The sequence below is a fragment of the Chaetodon auriga genome, chromosome 2 (assembly GCF_051107435.1).
Source record: "Chaetodon auriga isolate fChaAug3 chromosome 2, fChaAug3.hap1, whole genome shotgun sequence".
Taxonomy (NCBI): domain Eukaryota; kingdom Metazoa; phylum Chordata; class Actinopteri; order Chaetodontiformes; family Chaetodontidae; genus Chaetodon; species Chaetodon auriga.
Genome location: NC_135075.1, coordinates 27,291,604 through 27,308,121, shown reverse-complemented (window position 1 = coordinate 27,308,121; position 16,518 = coordinate 27,291,604). Strand labels below are relative to the sequence as shown.

Here is a 16,518-nt window from a genome sequence, read left to right as displayed (position 1 = left end):
AAGTAGAAACAAAAGCATCTGGGGCTGAGTGCCAAAGGCAGGGGAAGGGATTTGTTGACAATAACAAAAATACTGAATAATGTGGTCGTTATCCTTTAGATGGAGAGGAGCAGCAGACAGAGAGAACATTCAGAGGAATGGAAGAAGAGAGGAAAGTGAGAGGGAGGATGAGTCTGCACTGTTAGCACATCATTTTCACCTCCTGATTACCACAGAGTAAAAAAATCAGGGGGCGGGCAGAGGAGACCACAAATACATTAAAACACACACACACACACACACACACACACACACACACACACACACACAATGAGGTACGCACAGCAACAAAATATGTGCAAAATCAGGTGAACACACACAACCACACACACATCAAATCCCTTTCCAATTAAATTACAGTTTTGACACAATTTGTTTGAAGCTCAAACAACCAGAGCGCCAAAATAAAGGCATCGTCAGTGACAGACAAGATGCTGCAGGGAGGCAGCACTGTTCAAATGTCTCTCTCTCTCTCTCTCTGCTGACCATCACCTTCATTCTTTCACCAACTCTCTACTCTTCTCATCCTCCCTTTGTCCAGAAAGGAAAATGGGGGGGAAGAAAGAAAGAAAGAAAGAAAGAAAGAAAGAAGAGAATGTGTCCAAAAAATATATAAAATGCAAATATAAAAGTAAAGAGACAGATAAAAGAGAAACAGGGGAAAGGTGGAAAGAGAAGGAGAAAGTGAGCTTAGGAGTAAAAGAATGAGGAAGAGGAGAGAAAGGAATAAAGAAAAATTGGTGAAGAAACAAACAAAATTAATAAATAAGAGAGGTCAAAAGAGGAGGAATTAATGAGGAGAGAAAGAAAAGAACGAGTGTGGCTCAACAAAAACATCAACAGAAAGATTGAGGGAAGGAAAAGAAAGAGACGAAAGTGGACAGTGATGATGGCTTCCTACTGGGTTAACCACACACACACACACACACACACACACACACACACACACACACACACACACACACACACACACAGTCCATCTGAGCTCAGATGGGCTGTCACTTTATCAAATGAACTGCCACTCGTTGTGTCCTTACACCCCCGCTGGGATCCTCATTATCTGCCATGATTGCCCCCACCTAACCTCTCCTATCTTCTCCTCCTTCTCCTCCTTCTCCTCCTCCTCCTCCTCTACTCCAACCCCCGCACTCCACCTCTCCTTCATCTCTGGGGCACCTTCTTAACATCCCAATTATCATCATCTTTGATTTGCGCTCTTGCTCTCAAGATGAAGTAATTGGAAACATTTTTTTCTTTTTTCTCTTCTTTTTTTCTTGTTCTTTTGCCTTCTAGCCCCCCGTCTCCAAATCAGATCAATTAGACCTAACTTTGAGCATATTGCACCTATACTCCAACCATATCCAAACCTTAGCCAGACCAGACCAAAAATATTTCCAACCCATACCCAAAACATGCCCAATTTATACAGAAACAATGCCTAAATTATACAGAACACATGCCCAAATCATATCCAAGACATGTCCAATTTATACCCAAAACATGCCCAAATTATACCCTAAACATATCCAAATCACACCCAAAACATGTCCAAACTATACCCAAAACATGCCCAAATTATACCCTAAACATATCCAAATCACACCAAAAAAATGTCCAAATCATACCCAAAACATGTCCAAACTATACTCAAAACATGTCCAAACTATCTTCAAAGCATGTCCAGTATAACCAAACTTTAGCCACACTGTAACTGAAACACAGTGTATTTGCCTTTGCTATCATCTCTCAACATCAACATTCTATTTGATGAGTTACTTGAGTATTCAGGTAATACTCAGCATGGATCCACTATCCTCAACAACAGAAGCAAGATGAAAAAGAAACAAGCTAAAAAAAAAAAAAACCCCAGCAAGCTGAACAGGGAATCTAGAAAAGGAAGTAAAGCTTATAAGAACAAAAAAAGGAAGAAACTCAAAGACTAAAAGAAAAAAAGAGGCGTCACTCACCTGCACATTTGGTCCTGGTGACCAGCGGCGGTCCCGGCGGACCCGTTCCTCCCTCCCCAGGTCTGGACAGCAACACCTTGATCTCGTACTCCACATCAGGGTCCAGATGCCACAGTTTATAGGTGGGAGAGTCCACCACGTGGGTCTCCGCCCAGTTCCCTGAGGTGGTGCGGTACTCCACCTCCTTCAGGATGATCGGCCCGTCGCCGATGATGCTGTTGGCGTTGGGTTTGATCCAAAGGTAGGTGGCACCAACGGCAAGCAGCTCAGGTGGAGCGATGGGGGTGGGTGGAGCTGTGAAATGGGAGCAGAGGTGGTTAGTTAGGTGTAGATTCAGACTTTTCCTTCTTTTGTAGCACAGCAAAGTAATATTTGATTGGAAAAAAAAATCAATCAAGCGTGTTTCCTGTTGGATCATGCAGTTCAGTCTCAGATCCAATCAGAAAACAAACATATCACCTTGTTTTGACTGTAACTGTACCCCCACCTGAACCTGAATCATGGCTAAATTAGAATACATTACAGAACTCATCTTCCCCTGAAAACTATATTAAAGTCCAATCAGCGCTGGCGTAATACTCACACAAATGAATGAATGTTCTGCAACCCTCCGGGCGCTCGGTGTAATTTTCAAAAATAACAAACACAATTCAAAATGCATCATTTCATTATGTGGCATTTTATGTACCACCTGCTTTTCGAGATATTTTCAGGCCTCAATTGATTCTTCCAATAAAAAAATCCATAAACACGAGGCAAGAAAGTCAGAAGTCCAATATTTTCAAGCTGATTGGTATCAATCAATATCAATCTCAGTACAGTTTATCAGGGCTGTACCAGCGTGCAGTTTTACTCCAGCCAGAGACTAAAACTTGACATTGTGTCGTTATATCCTCGGCCCCCCATAGACCCCTGGAATATGTTGTATGTTCTGCACAGAGGAATCAACTGTCAGCGTGATGCAGGAGTCAAAGCCTGTTCTGTCATCAGAGCCGCAGGCTGTGAGTGACCGCGGCCGCTAAATGATGTAAAAGTGATGTAAATGTAAAGTGGAGGGAGGCAGCTTAACGTCTGCATTGAAAACAGCTGCCACTAAAAGCTAAAAAGGAGACATTTTACCCAGTGAATTCTCCACCTGTGGCACTAATCCATCACATTGTTGACATGTTGCTGACAGCTACTTTGCCACCAGACTTTCACATTATGCTACTTTAAAATAATGGCCTCTGTCAAGCCTAAAAGCATAGGATGTTTTATTACTCGGCTCCTTTTTTCAAAACCGAACTCCATACGGCAGCTTCCTTTCAAAAGGAGATACCCAACATCCATATGAGCCATATACTGAGACCCCCCTGAGACCTCCCTGAAATGCCACACAAAACAGTAAAAAAAAGCTCAAAAGCACATAATGAAAGAAGAAACAGAGAGTGTAGATGGGCTGTTTAGCTGAACATGTTAGTCTCATTGATCCTTCACCTGTCTACAGGTTACAATCTATGACCCCGACCATGACTCTGAAACATCAGCCGCACTCACTGCGCTGTGATTGTGCCTTTTTCTCTCAGCCCTGCCGTTCTGTCAGTTTTCTCTTGGATATTCTCTAAACTACATGCAGCACTAGAATACTAATCAGAGGGTCAGCGCTTCGATCCCTGGCTCCTCCAGCCTGCACGTCGAAGTGTCCTTGGACAAGATACTGAACCGCAAATTGCTCCCGATCGCTGTCCCAGGTGTCTGAGCGTGGCATGTGTTGTGCTACATAAATGCAGCCCATTTACCATTTTACTATTAATATTGAATTCTATACTAGATTGAAGTCTATAGACTCTATAGAGAAGTGTCACCTTCATGATCAAAGTGACAGGTAGCAACATGTAGCAGCAGAAGAGTGAGAGGCCATAGAGACACACTGCTGCCTGTAACATTTCTATGATCCTTCAGTAGCGTCTGTGCTGCTGAAACACACCTCTGTCACTAAATCTTTTAGGGCTTTAAGAGTAACTGGAGCAAAAGTAGCTCAGGTGCTGGACTGTGTCATCAACTACACCCCAAATCCACATGTGAACATTCATAATCCTCACTAACCCTAACCCTCTCATATTTGTGAATATGAGAGGGTTAATATGTAAAAGCGTGCTGCCTTGTGCTCAGGACAAAGGAATACAGTATAAAAAGCTGGTTTATTGATAATTTAATCAGAAGTTAAATTAAATAATGTATAAATCTGGATCCATGGTATACGCACTGCCCACTCCTCACTGATGTAGGCCAGGTGGGAAAATATACTCCTGCAGCCCACACGGCTCTGTGCAGCTCTATGCTTAATGATTCTGACTAACAAAATGATGCCAGTGCACAACAACCTGAATCTGAAACACACTCGGTTAAACAGGAACAGAAACAGATGGAAACTATTACAAGAAAATTACTCATGGAGTTCATCCATTGGTCATCACACTGTTCTCATCAGCATGAACACACACAGTAAATCTGTACCATGGACAGCTCCTGCATGTCTGATGGTTCCAGGATCAGCACCTTGGACAGCGACAGTGAAACATATGGAAGATATATGGAAGAGCTGAGCTGCAAAAAAGACAAAAGATGCTTTCTAGTGTGGACTGACGTCTCCATAATCTTGAACCTCTATCACAGCTGAACATACTGTTATTTTAGCTCAGTAAAGATTTTGGTTCTTTGTAAACTTCCAGACAGATCAAGACGTATCTACCTGAGACCTTACACATGCTCCGGAGTTGTAGTTCTTAAAAATAAATTACCTTTCAGCTCTATTTTCACACATTTCAGCGCCCAGTAAACAAGTCACATTATTATTCATCATTCACAGACTCCATAAACTGATTATACTAATACGTCAGGGAGCAATGATGCTCAAAAACAAATGCATGTATGATAGAGGACTGACCATTCAAACATTCACTCCATACAGTAAGCTTCACAAACAACTGCAACTAAAAGAGTCATTTTGAGATTGAAGTGTAGCTTTCTAAGTATAAATCTTTTTTTTTTTTCTCTCTCTCTCTGTGGCAGGTGCTTTGTCAGTTGACAGCTACGTTATGCTAGCTAAGAATAATGGCCCCTCTCCTCCCGCTGTCTAAAAGCAAAGTCCAGATCTCACTCTGCAAGTTTTTTACTTTCCTCAAGGCACCATTAGAATATGTATGGTGGCTGCGGGACCGATGAATCAACTGTCAGTCACCGCACACTCATCCATCTCAACTATATGGAGGCTGTGAGTGTGTGTGTGTGTGTGTGTGTGTCTGAGTGTGTGGGTGCAGGGGAGAGTGAAAGACAATATGCATCTCTATATGTGTGTATGAGTTTTTCATGCGTTTGAATGCATGAATGTGTTCCATTCAAGTAATCCCCATCTTAACATTCATGAACCTTTGCTCGTGTGAGGAGCACCAATGGTTCCCCTCCAATAAAAGAAAGAAAATTAAAAGAAATACAGGGAACAAGGGAGGAAATCAGCCTCATCGTCCTGAAACTGATGGAAGAATTTTGTGAACAAAAGCTTCAGTTACACTTAAAAAAGCTGTTTCTTTTTTTAACTTGTGTGTGACATTTCCTAAATTGTTTCATCTCTGTCTTGGTGAAAGAGCACTTCAAGCCAAAGTGGTCTCATCCTGCTGCAATTTCCTTCACTTCTTTAGAAGAAGGGTGGATTTAATAAACATGTAGAACATGTGTTTCACATGTAAATGTGCTTCTTTAAAAACGTTCATAAACCTGAAGCTCAGCAACGGAATTTCCAAAGTGGTCAGCTGCAGTATGAAGTGCACAGACTGCAGTTTGCTGTAAATAAACTAAACATGCAAAATCTTTGACACCTTCCTTTAACAGCAGCCTGTTAACTGTATTTTACAACTCCTTTAACGGAGACTCAGCTCTTCATTAACATCATTTATATTCAACAACTTCTCCTGATGTTACTCCACAGGAAGAAAGCAAGATCATTCAATCACTCCTCCCTCCGTCTGTTTCCTCCCTCCATCCCTCCCTCTGCCAGCTCGTTTACAGCAGAGAGTTACAGAGGCCACCCAGCGACACACAACCTGGCACCGATGATGACAGGGGCGCACACGCACACACGCGCACACGCACACACACATGCACATGCACACACACACACACACACACACACACACAGAAACCTATTGTAAGTATACAGAGATTCATGTACTTGCACATAACTTCACATAGAGAGATACAAACACACACACACACACGCACGCACACACCTCCTCATGTGGATACAGAAGCAGTACTCAGACACACTGATTACTACAGCTGGTCTTCATATGATGATTCTAATGTAGTGTGAGAAGAGGGATAAAAGGAAGGAGGGAAGAAGAAAGAAAGACGTTTGGGTTTGTTCGGGTTGAAGGGATGAGAGGAACACGCATGGTGGAAGAAAGACTTGGAAGGAAAGGGTGGAAGAAGAAGGAGGAGGAGGAAACAGGGGCGAGGGGAATTAAAGAAGGGTGAGCTCAAGCAGAACTGGAGGGAGCAGAGAGAAGAGGATGAAGGAAATGAGTGAGAGAGAATGACAAACTTCTCCAGCAGTACAGTCGGCCCCCTCACAAAGTTTACAGCACGCCAATAAAAACGTGTTGTTTGTGTGCTTTTTCTGAAATTCCAAGTGGCATATTGCATTACAAAATAAAGCGCAGCCGTCAGCAGTGATGACTCTGTCACTCCTGATGAAAAAGCAAATTGTTCACAGCACTCTGAATCACTCAGGGCTCAGGCTGATTACTGAGAGGGCGCCAAAAAAGAACTAAAGCAGTTATGATCCAGGTGATCCTGAGCAGAAGGATGACACACATCCATTCAACCTTTATTCTGACTTTATGCTGTACTTTGTTCATGAAAGGGGCTTAACATGAGTTGAACTGACCATAAACAACCTTTAGATGAACACAGGTTGGGTCTTATTTCGCTCTAATAACTGGTCATTGTACCAATAAAATAATTAACTCCCAGGTGTCCACATTCAGAACAGAAACCAGAATCTTGTCTCCTGATTCTGGACACGTCGTGATGCATTACACATATCTCACAAACACCTGAAACTGTGCAGTGGATGCTTTTTCATTTGCAAAAATTTAGATATGAATGTGAAGAGGAGAGACATCTGCAGGAGTCATCCTCCCACAGGACGCTGCTTCGTCTCTGCAGTGAGAGTTTTGACTCTCACACTGTAGTAAAAACAAGCAGAGCTCATGAAGTTTTAAAATGGGATACAGCAGGAGTACAGTACTGTAACTGTGGACCAATAAAGACTTCTGTGTGTGTGTGTGTGTGTGCAGCAGTCCTGGCCCCATAAAGGTTTTATCTTGCGTATCCTGGGGCCTTGTTGTCGGAAGACGCATAGCACACTCAAAAGTGACCTGTGTTACTGCACCCTGAGGGAACAAAGTATATGGATCTAGTTTTTTACTGCACTGTATTACAATCCCAGCATGGTGTTTGAAGATCGGACATAATGTGTGTGTGTGTGTGTGTGTGTGTGTGTGTGTGTGTGTGTGTGTGTGTGTGTGTGTGTGTGTGTGTGTCAGGAATATAAGGGATGAAAGAGAAGAAATGAGAGGGGACAAGTGTGTGTGTGCGTCTGGGTGCATATTTGCATGGACATTAGTGCACAGAAGAAAAGTAAACTTTGTGTGTGTGTGTGTGTGTGTGTGTGTGTGTGTGTGTCAGGGTGCATGTTTAATCTTGCATGCATCTGCGTACATGAATAATTTTGTTTGTGTGAGTCAGTTTGGTTAAATTATGGAAAACGTTCAATCTGAATGATGAGTGAGAAGCCAGTGTGACGAAGATAAAAAGTAGAATCCGCTTTGTTCTCCGAATGGACAGCTTCGCAACAGACGGCTTTTTGATGCACCAACTGCAAAACTGGTGTCCAAAAACACATCTGCTTCTCCTCTGCAGTTGTGATGAAAGTACAGATGATTTGGAGGGACGGAGGCTGCATTCCCATCCAACAGCTGAGTGAATTTTGAGCAAAATCACCACAGAACAAACATGTTGTGCTTACCTCAGCGTGAGCACAACATCATGCTCGAAAACCATCATCAATGCAAAAAGAGCAGATATTAAAAGACAGTGTTCACTCACCACAAATCAGATTTTAGAGCCGTTGTCTGGTCACTCCAGAGCATTCGTCAGGCCAATAATGCCTTTGAGTTTGACTTCATTTTACAAGCTCGGTTGTCTGATCACACCTGCTCTTTCATCAGTTGATCATTGGATCAGGTTGAATATGGACTCGCATCAGGTTTGCAAATGACATCACAATGATTCAGATCTGAATCTGCATCATCATTTTACCAACAAATATGTTGTATCATACCGTATCAGCAAGACATGTACGTGCTCCGACCCTGTTGTCGTTAAAACCAGTCAGTATGTGCAAATGACTGGACGCTGTATCTCTGGGACTGAACAACAGCACAAAGTTTGTTTGACTTCTCTTAAAAGAGCATCTTTTGTGTAACTTCTCAGTGGTGTGTTGGCTCAAAAGGCAATATTATGTTATCATGTGCATCGATATATTTCACAAAACGTCTGGCTAGATAGTCTACTTAGAGGGCAAAACAGCACTGGGCCCAAAATAGATCCCTGTAGTACACCTGAACCATCCTTTTGTCCCTTGTTAATTATAATTTGTGCATTTTATGCCTTTAGTTGACAGCAGATTGTGGGCACATGGCAGATGTTGCAGCATGGTCGCAGTGCACCCAAACCATCAGGACTGAGCCGGACTACCTTGACCCAAATCCCTGGAACCAGTTACAGGAATCACTTCCAAAATGACAGAGAGAAACACAATGGAAAAAAAAAAAGAGAGCAGAGAAGTTCATGAGGTGGTCGATCAAGTCGATGACCAAACAAAAGTTAAAGCGGGGGAGAGAGCGCTGAGCCGGAAGTCCTTCCAATCTAAATGGATCTCAGTTCATTTCACTGTCTGCTTCTCCTGACAGCCAGTGTAACACACACACACACACACACACACACACACACACACACAAAAAGGAAGAAGAGGAAGTGAAGAATAAAGGAGGATGGAGTGAAGATTTAGGAGTAATAGTTGTGTGGCTGTAATATGAGTTTTTTATCTCCTCTTCTCTGCTGACAGTTTATAACTCGTCTTGCAGTGTGTATTTGTTTGTGCGTGTGTGTTCCTGTTTACGTACGTGTTTGTGGCAAAGTCAAAAGTGCTGTCAAGTCTTTCCGAGCTCTGCCATGTTCTCAGAGAGAGGAGAGAGATTCAGAGATCGAGTCAAAAGGTGTGTGTATGAATGTGTCGAGGTGTGTGCGTGTGTGTGTGTGTGTTTGTATGTGTGTGAGAGAGCGATGATAGAGAGACAGATAGAGGGGGATTCAGCCCACCAGAGAGGGCAGGAAAGATATAGCCCAGGTGGCGGAAAAGATGGAAAAATCAGTTGCACCAAAAATGACAATCGCTCCACCAAAATCAGTTTTTCTCCCGTTTCAACAGCAGGCTGAGAGAGCAGTGATGGTCAGAGTGATAAGAGGTTTTCCTCTTGTCCGTGTGCTGCTTTCTCTCCCTCTGTCTTTCTCTTCACGTTCGATTTTCATTACATTTTTATGTGCTGAATGGAAATCTGAGCCACAAATGTTCCTGTTTGAAAAGCAAATGCCTGTTTCTTATAACTAGGTTTTCCATTTTTATAGTTTTGGGTGACAAGAATATTATTATTGTTTAGTTGATAAATGTCTGTCCATCTAACTCTCTTTTAGTGGTATCATCCTGCAGGAATTAATTGTTAAAAAAACTGAATTATCCTTTATCCAGTCTTTGTTTCTGTTCATAAGGTATCTACTACTTTACTCCTTCAGTCCAAAACTGGACCAACTGAAATGAATTAACACGTTATTATTCGAAACATATCAAAAGGTGAACACGTCTCGCTGCTGTCTCACCGTACGTGTTAATTCTTCTCTCTTTCTTCTCTTAATCTTTCTGTATGTTGCTGTCTTATCAGTAATGCATTCCAGGTCTATTTCGCAGCTCCTTGAACTCTCAGAAGGAGCAGATAAGCACACACACACACACACACATACACACACACACACACACACACACACACACACACACACACACACACACACACACACACACACAGATCAGCACGATCCAGCTCTGATACGATCAATCCAGCTCATCAAGTGTTAACGATAACCACCACACGCTGTGTGTTTGACTGGAACAAATTCATATTGGAGAGGTTTTAGTGCAAATCGCTGTACATCTGCTCTGCAGAACAAGTTCATCATTCAATATTTGCAGAATACGCACCACCCAGTGTGTAAAGTGTTGTGGTTTTGTAAACCAGTGGCTTACATTACGCCTATGTGTTTTAGGTAAAACACTACAAAGACACCGAATCCTTCAACGTAATCATTTTAAAGCAGATCTTCTAAAAAGCGTGATGACGATGGAGAACGCAACAGATCAGAAAGGTCAGAGTGAGGCGAGAGGCGGCTGTGGTCGAGGTTTGGGTAGGCTCCAGGAAATGAATGTAAGTCAATGTAATGTCCTCTGAAGTGGTGGAAGCACGACTCTGTGTGTGTGTGTGTGTGTGTGTGTGTGTGTGTGTGTGTGTGTGAGAGAGAGAGAGAGAGAGAGAGAGAGAGAGAGAGAGAGAGAGTGTGCACATACATCTGTGAGTAACACACTCCATACTCCCTCAGGCCTGTTACTTTGTGTAATGAATTCAGCGCTTGTACACACACACACACACACACACACACACACACACACACACACACACACAGGAACATTCTTCTGCCTGGTCACAAAGAATACTTTAATCAAAAGATTCACAGCACAATGACACAGCCTCCATCTATAACAGAGGAAAGAAAGAAAGAAAGAAAGAAAGAAAGAAAGAAAGAAAGAAAGAAAGAAAGAAAGAAAGAAAGAGCAGAATAAAATTGGGTGGGGGGTTGGGGCACACACAGTGTATTTTACACTCAAGGGAGAGCCAAGAATCATGGGAAATGAGATCTGATTCCCCACTCTTCACAGAAAACTCACTGTGGCAGACACCTGCTACCTCTACACACACACGCACACACGCACACACGCACACACACACACACACACACAATAACAGACGCAGACACACACGAACATAAAAAACGGACGTGGAAACAAAGACGAACACAAACATCTCTAACACATCTTGACGCGCACACACTCGTCGTGCACTCCAAGACATCTGAGTCCACTTCTGAAGACGATCACACATCGTCTTCACTCCCATGAGCCTCTGCTCCCTCAAACCGAAGCACGACACGTTTGTCGGGGAAGCTGCGCAGGTTCGACTCACCGTGACAAACGTACAAACTCACTGCTAAACCAGAACTCATCTCATTTGATCTTTCGAACCTCTCAGCTCTAAAACTGTAAAATATTAAACAAGTAATAATTTTTCTTCCTCATGTCCAAAACATGGAAAAGCTTGTTTCTACACTGACGTATAACAGACACATCATGAGTGTAGTGAATGGCAACAACAACGGCTGCATTCAGTTTAGCTGCTCCGGTTCCACAGCTCTGGGATCATCACCATCATAAAGCCGTCTTTAATGTTAATGGCAAACCTAAACGCCCAGTTCAGGCCAGTTTGGTGGAGACCTAAACCACCGCAGTGGACTTCAGCTTTATTCAAAGGGACGTCTTCTAGTCTGCAGCCTGCCTGTCTGTCCCTGTTTGAGTGGAGGCACAGCAGAACCAAACCACCTGCAGCCCATCCTGAGATCAAGACTCTGACAAAGACTCAGCAGTCCACCTTTCCAGATCTCCGTCCCAGTTCAGTTGTAAGTCTTTCTAGTGGACATTTCCTTGCTGCTCGTTGTCATTGTCTCCAGTCCGCCGTCCCATCAAGCCTCCGTTCACCTCAGCAGCAGCTCAACCCAGCTCAGCTTCCCGCTCTCTGCACTCAACCCCCAGCCCTTCATCCCCGCTGCCCTGCTCCTCCTGCCTCATCCATCCCTTCATCCCTGTAATAAATATTTTTCTGTTATTCAACCGCGCTCTCGTCGGCGTCTCCGTGCACTTGGGTTCCCTCTTCCAGCCGTCACCGTGTCTTCTCTTCCCTCTGCTTCCAGTGCTGTTCTTTGCTACAGTATTTATGAAGCCTTTTTTACCGTCTTGTTTTTCATGTTCAAGACTTTGTAAACTTGAAATGTGAAGCTGTCATTGTCCTCAAACTACAGCAAAGATGGCAAAGCAGCTTATGTAGAACTTGTGTCCTCTCATCTTGATGGCAGTACGCGGCTGCCTGACCAGGATACTCGAACACATTTTGATTTTTTACTTATTTATTCCGTCAACAGCGACACCTTTAAGGAGCTGAGGGTTACAAAGCCACCGTGTCTCATCTTTCCATAGCAACCAAACTACAACTGCCTTTGATTTAAAGCTTATTTCCCCCAAATCAGTGAGACTGTGTCATAAAACCACATCAGTTCTGTCAAAGTGTCCACGAGCATGACAGTAAACTCCTACCTGCTCACTCACTGTAAGCTGCTGAGGATAAAAGTCCCAGATAGAGTCTAAACTGTGAAATACAAACAGAGACAGAGACACAGACTGAGGAAGGACAGCGAGACAGAGCAAGAGAGAGACGCTGATCTTCTTAGTGTCGCCGAAATATTCTCCAGCAGTTTTTAACGAAATGAGAATTAACGTGAAATCTGTCGGCTTCACTGCAGCGAAGCAGCAGGGCGCTCGTAGTGGACACGTCTCTCCTCCTCACCCTGTTCCACTTTTCTTTCTTGGCGTTCATCCACATGAACTTACAGTGAGATAGTTCGGCGAGATGACGGTGCAGTGACAGAAACACCTGACGGGATTAAACCTGCCAGCTTTGGTTCACACGGCCCTGCTTTCTGCCGGCGTCACAGAACAGATGGTTTTACATCGTGAACATTATCATCTCTCTTCATATCTGCCTCATTTTTACTTGTATTTTCCTTCTCGTTCATCCACTGTTTTTTTTTCCCTTCATTTGTTCACTTCTCCTCTGATACATGTTCAGTTCATCTCTCTTCACTTCCTTACTATCATCCTGGGCTCCCAGTCTTTGGTTTCAACTTTTCACCTGCTCACCATCCTCTGCTCCCCGCTCCCCTCAGCTCTCTCTGACCCTCTCTCCTCTGCTTCTCTACCTTTTTCTCACCCCGAGTCCTCCTCCTCCTCCTCCACTCACCTACCTGTTCATGCATTACTTATATTTCTCTTCAGAAATTCTGTGTGAAGTGTCCACTTTCTCTGACACACTCACTCTCTCACACACACACACAGACACACAGATGCACATGCACATACAGGCCAATGCACATGAAAGAGCAATGGACATGGAATACCAACGACATGACAAACCACCCAGCATACACAACACAACACAACACAACACAACACAACACAACACAACACAACACAACACAACACAACACATGCATGCATATGCACGTGCGCACACACACACACACATATCCCCGAGGCAAGCCCTAAGAACCTGCCAGGTTAAAGAGGCAGGTGGAGTGTACACTGAATGGGTGTATGCTTCCCTTACCTGTGCACGCGCGCGCACACACACACACACACACACACTCCCTGATGTAAGCAGATAAACAACTTTCCACATAAAATGCAGGTTGGTTCTTTCGAGTTTCTTCCTCCTCAGGGAACAAATCTTTTCCTCGTCTCATCTCATGAGTATTTCATAATTTTGTGTCATTATTTTTTTCCTCTTTGCTGTGAGTTCACTAAAGCACAGAACGTCTCACGAAATCACCCTCACACCTGTACGTACTGCACAAACGTTCGAGATGAGTTTGTGTAGCAGTCACTTTTCATGCTGACCGCTCGGTTAGGATGTTTTTTTTCCAGAAGTCTCAGGAACATCACTTCCTGTGCGCCTGAGAATTACTTTCAGGAAGAAGAAAGCTGCATACTCATAAACAGACACCTTTAACTAAACAGCGGAGGGAACCAGGCCCTCTATTTAATCCAGAGTTGTTACAGAGTATTTGTTGAGTGACCACAGAAATATTACAGGAATACTACGAGCAGTAGTGTTGCTCTATGACTATAGACTACAACAGAGCTGGGTATTTTACGGCCCAGGGACACATCTGGCCCTTAGGGCATCCCTGTCCGGCCCGCGAGAGGTCAATCGTAAATTAGAACATACATGAAAAAGTGTTTCTACCCCTCTGCCCCTGGACTAGACTAACATATTCAGCTAAACAACCCCTCTGCTCCTGCACCCACGAGGGGATGGAGAGGGGGGGCGGCAGGTTAACAAGGGGGATGGCATCCTCCCACAACTCACCCACTGTCTTTCACCTCAACTGCAGATTGCAACACTCATCACTTCCTGTGGAAATTTTCACAATAAAAGCTTAATAGCATAACCCATCTCACACCAGAATCGGCTGTAGAATCTTTGTGTGCACATACAAGGAATCTGAACACTGGAGTTTAACAATAAGTTAAATCGAGCAAAAGTATGAAATAAAAATATCCAAAGAATGACTCCAAGCATATTATATGTTGGATAATTCACTGCATTTAAAGATAACTTCTGCCATTAAGTTACAATCGTAAACTGCTCAGTAAAGTTAACAGTGACTTTTCTATGCATGTTTGACGTCCCTCGTCTGCCTTTTCCAGAGTTTGACATCTCATTTTGGCATAAAACTCCTCACTTGGAAGTCAACTTTTCGAGCAGTTATTTTTCTAAATTGGAGGTTGTGTTCACACCCAGTGGGAGTTCAGAGCATCAGTGAGCTTCCACACATCTGACACATAGAGCTGAGCTGTCCACTCTCCTATTGATTTCCTTATCAGGGAACAGACACATAGAAGATGCTGGGAATGAGCTTTGGGCGAACGCACAGCTCTATGGACACACACACAGCTCTATGAACACACACACATATGCAGACACACACATTCGCAGACACTTACACACTGCGGTGGCACTGCTGGGTCTAATTCTTGGACTACAATCAGCTTTATGACCACCCAGGGAGACTTAGAAAGATGTAGCTGTATTCCTGGGGAACACACAAACACACACACACACACACACTCTGCATGGTGTCCACAGGGCACTGGCTGACAGTGGCTCTCCTGGATCTCTGCTACGCCCCACTGAGTCTTATCTCTGACAGACAGAACACACACACTGATGCCCAAATGCCCACACACACAAAACACACACACCAATGCGGATACACAGCCCAAATACTTCCAGAGACACAGACAATGTCAGCATGCAAGCTCGCTCACTGTCTGACACACACGCTCTGACACACACACACACACACACGCACAGCCGGGGGTATGGTTGAGACCTTGTTGCCCTGGGGCATTGACTGCATCTGTTCGACAAGAGCCATACAAATGAGAAACGCACAGGAGCAGAGAAAAACATCTGTGTGTGTGTGTGTGTGTGTGTGTGTGTGTGTGCGTGTGTGTGTGTGTGTCCGTAAACTTTCGGCAGGCTGTCGTTTTCCCAGACATGTTCTTCAAGGACACCTTTCATTGTCCGATCAAACTGCTGTGTGTTTACAGGTGTGTCTTATTACAAACATTAGTCTGACTTTTTCAAACTGAAAAAAAAAACAAAAAAAAAAAACTACTTTCTCAACCTCTAACGTCTACACTCATCGTTTGTGTGTGTATTTATACCTTTCCTCTTGTCTCCATTTACACTTGTAAATAATTATCTCCCATTCGTTCCGTGATGTTTTTCTCTTGACAGCAAATATCTGCTGGTGCCATTAATGCAAAGGTATTTATAGGCGAGGGAGGAAGACACTGCTGTCACATGTTTTCTTTAACATACACAGAACTAACTTTACGGGAGGTGTGAAGAGAGGCGGAGGTGTGAATACAGGGAGAATGAGGAGGTGAGGAGATGAGACGATTGATGGAGAGATGGGACTGGAGGTTTGAAGTCAAGCATTGTATTATATATATACACTGTCGGTCTTTCTGCTTTCAGAGCTCGAAGGCGTCGTGCAAGTCAACGTGTTTTCATTTTTCTGTGGTTTTCTGCAGAGTACAAAGAAATAATTAAGAACAACACAGATAATGCATGTGTTGTGGTATTAGTGTTAATCTCTCCATGTTAATTATATCATTTGTTGGTTGTCTATGTCTGTTAAAAGCCTCCATTTCATTTACTTTAATGTATCAAAATTGTCCTTTTATTCAAGGTTTATTATAAAGAACAAAAGAATCTAAAAACTGTTGTTCTATACAACATTTTTCTCTTTCTTCTAATTTGTGCTATGATATTTTGTGGGGTGGTATTAGTGAAAATAGTTCTGTTTTCTAATTCTTTGAGACTGTAGTTGTGATAAAAAATGGAGCATTATGTGTAAAAAAGAGTTGTTATTTGGGACAGATTACTGACAGATAGGCACTTTTCTA

General features: G+C 43.3%; 1 protein-coding gene across 9 annotated transcripts in view; it reads right to left on the bottom strand.

Moving 5' to 3' along the window:
- Positions 1 to 16,518, bottom strand: part of ptprt (protein tyrosine phosphatase receptor type T) — a 301,057-nt gene that overhangs the window by 197,353 nt on the left and 87,186 nt on the right. For all 9 annotated transcript variants that reach the window (XM_076744867.1, XM_076744795.1, XM_076744804.1 and 6 more), the window contains exon 8: positions 2,007 to 2,300. In XM_076744867.1, coding sequence (XP_076600982.1) covers positions 2,007 to 2,300 — 294 coding nt within the window. The remainder of the gene's footprint in view (positions 1 to 2,006; positions 2,301 to 16,518) is intronic.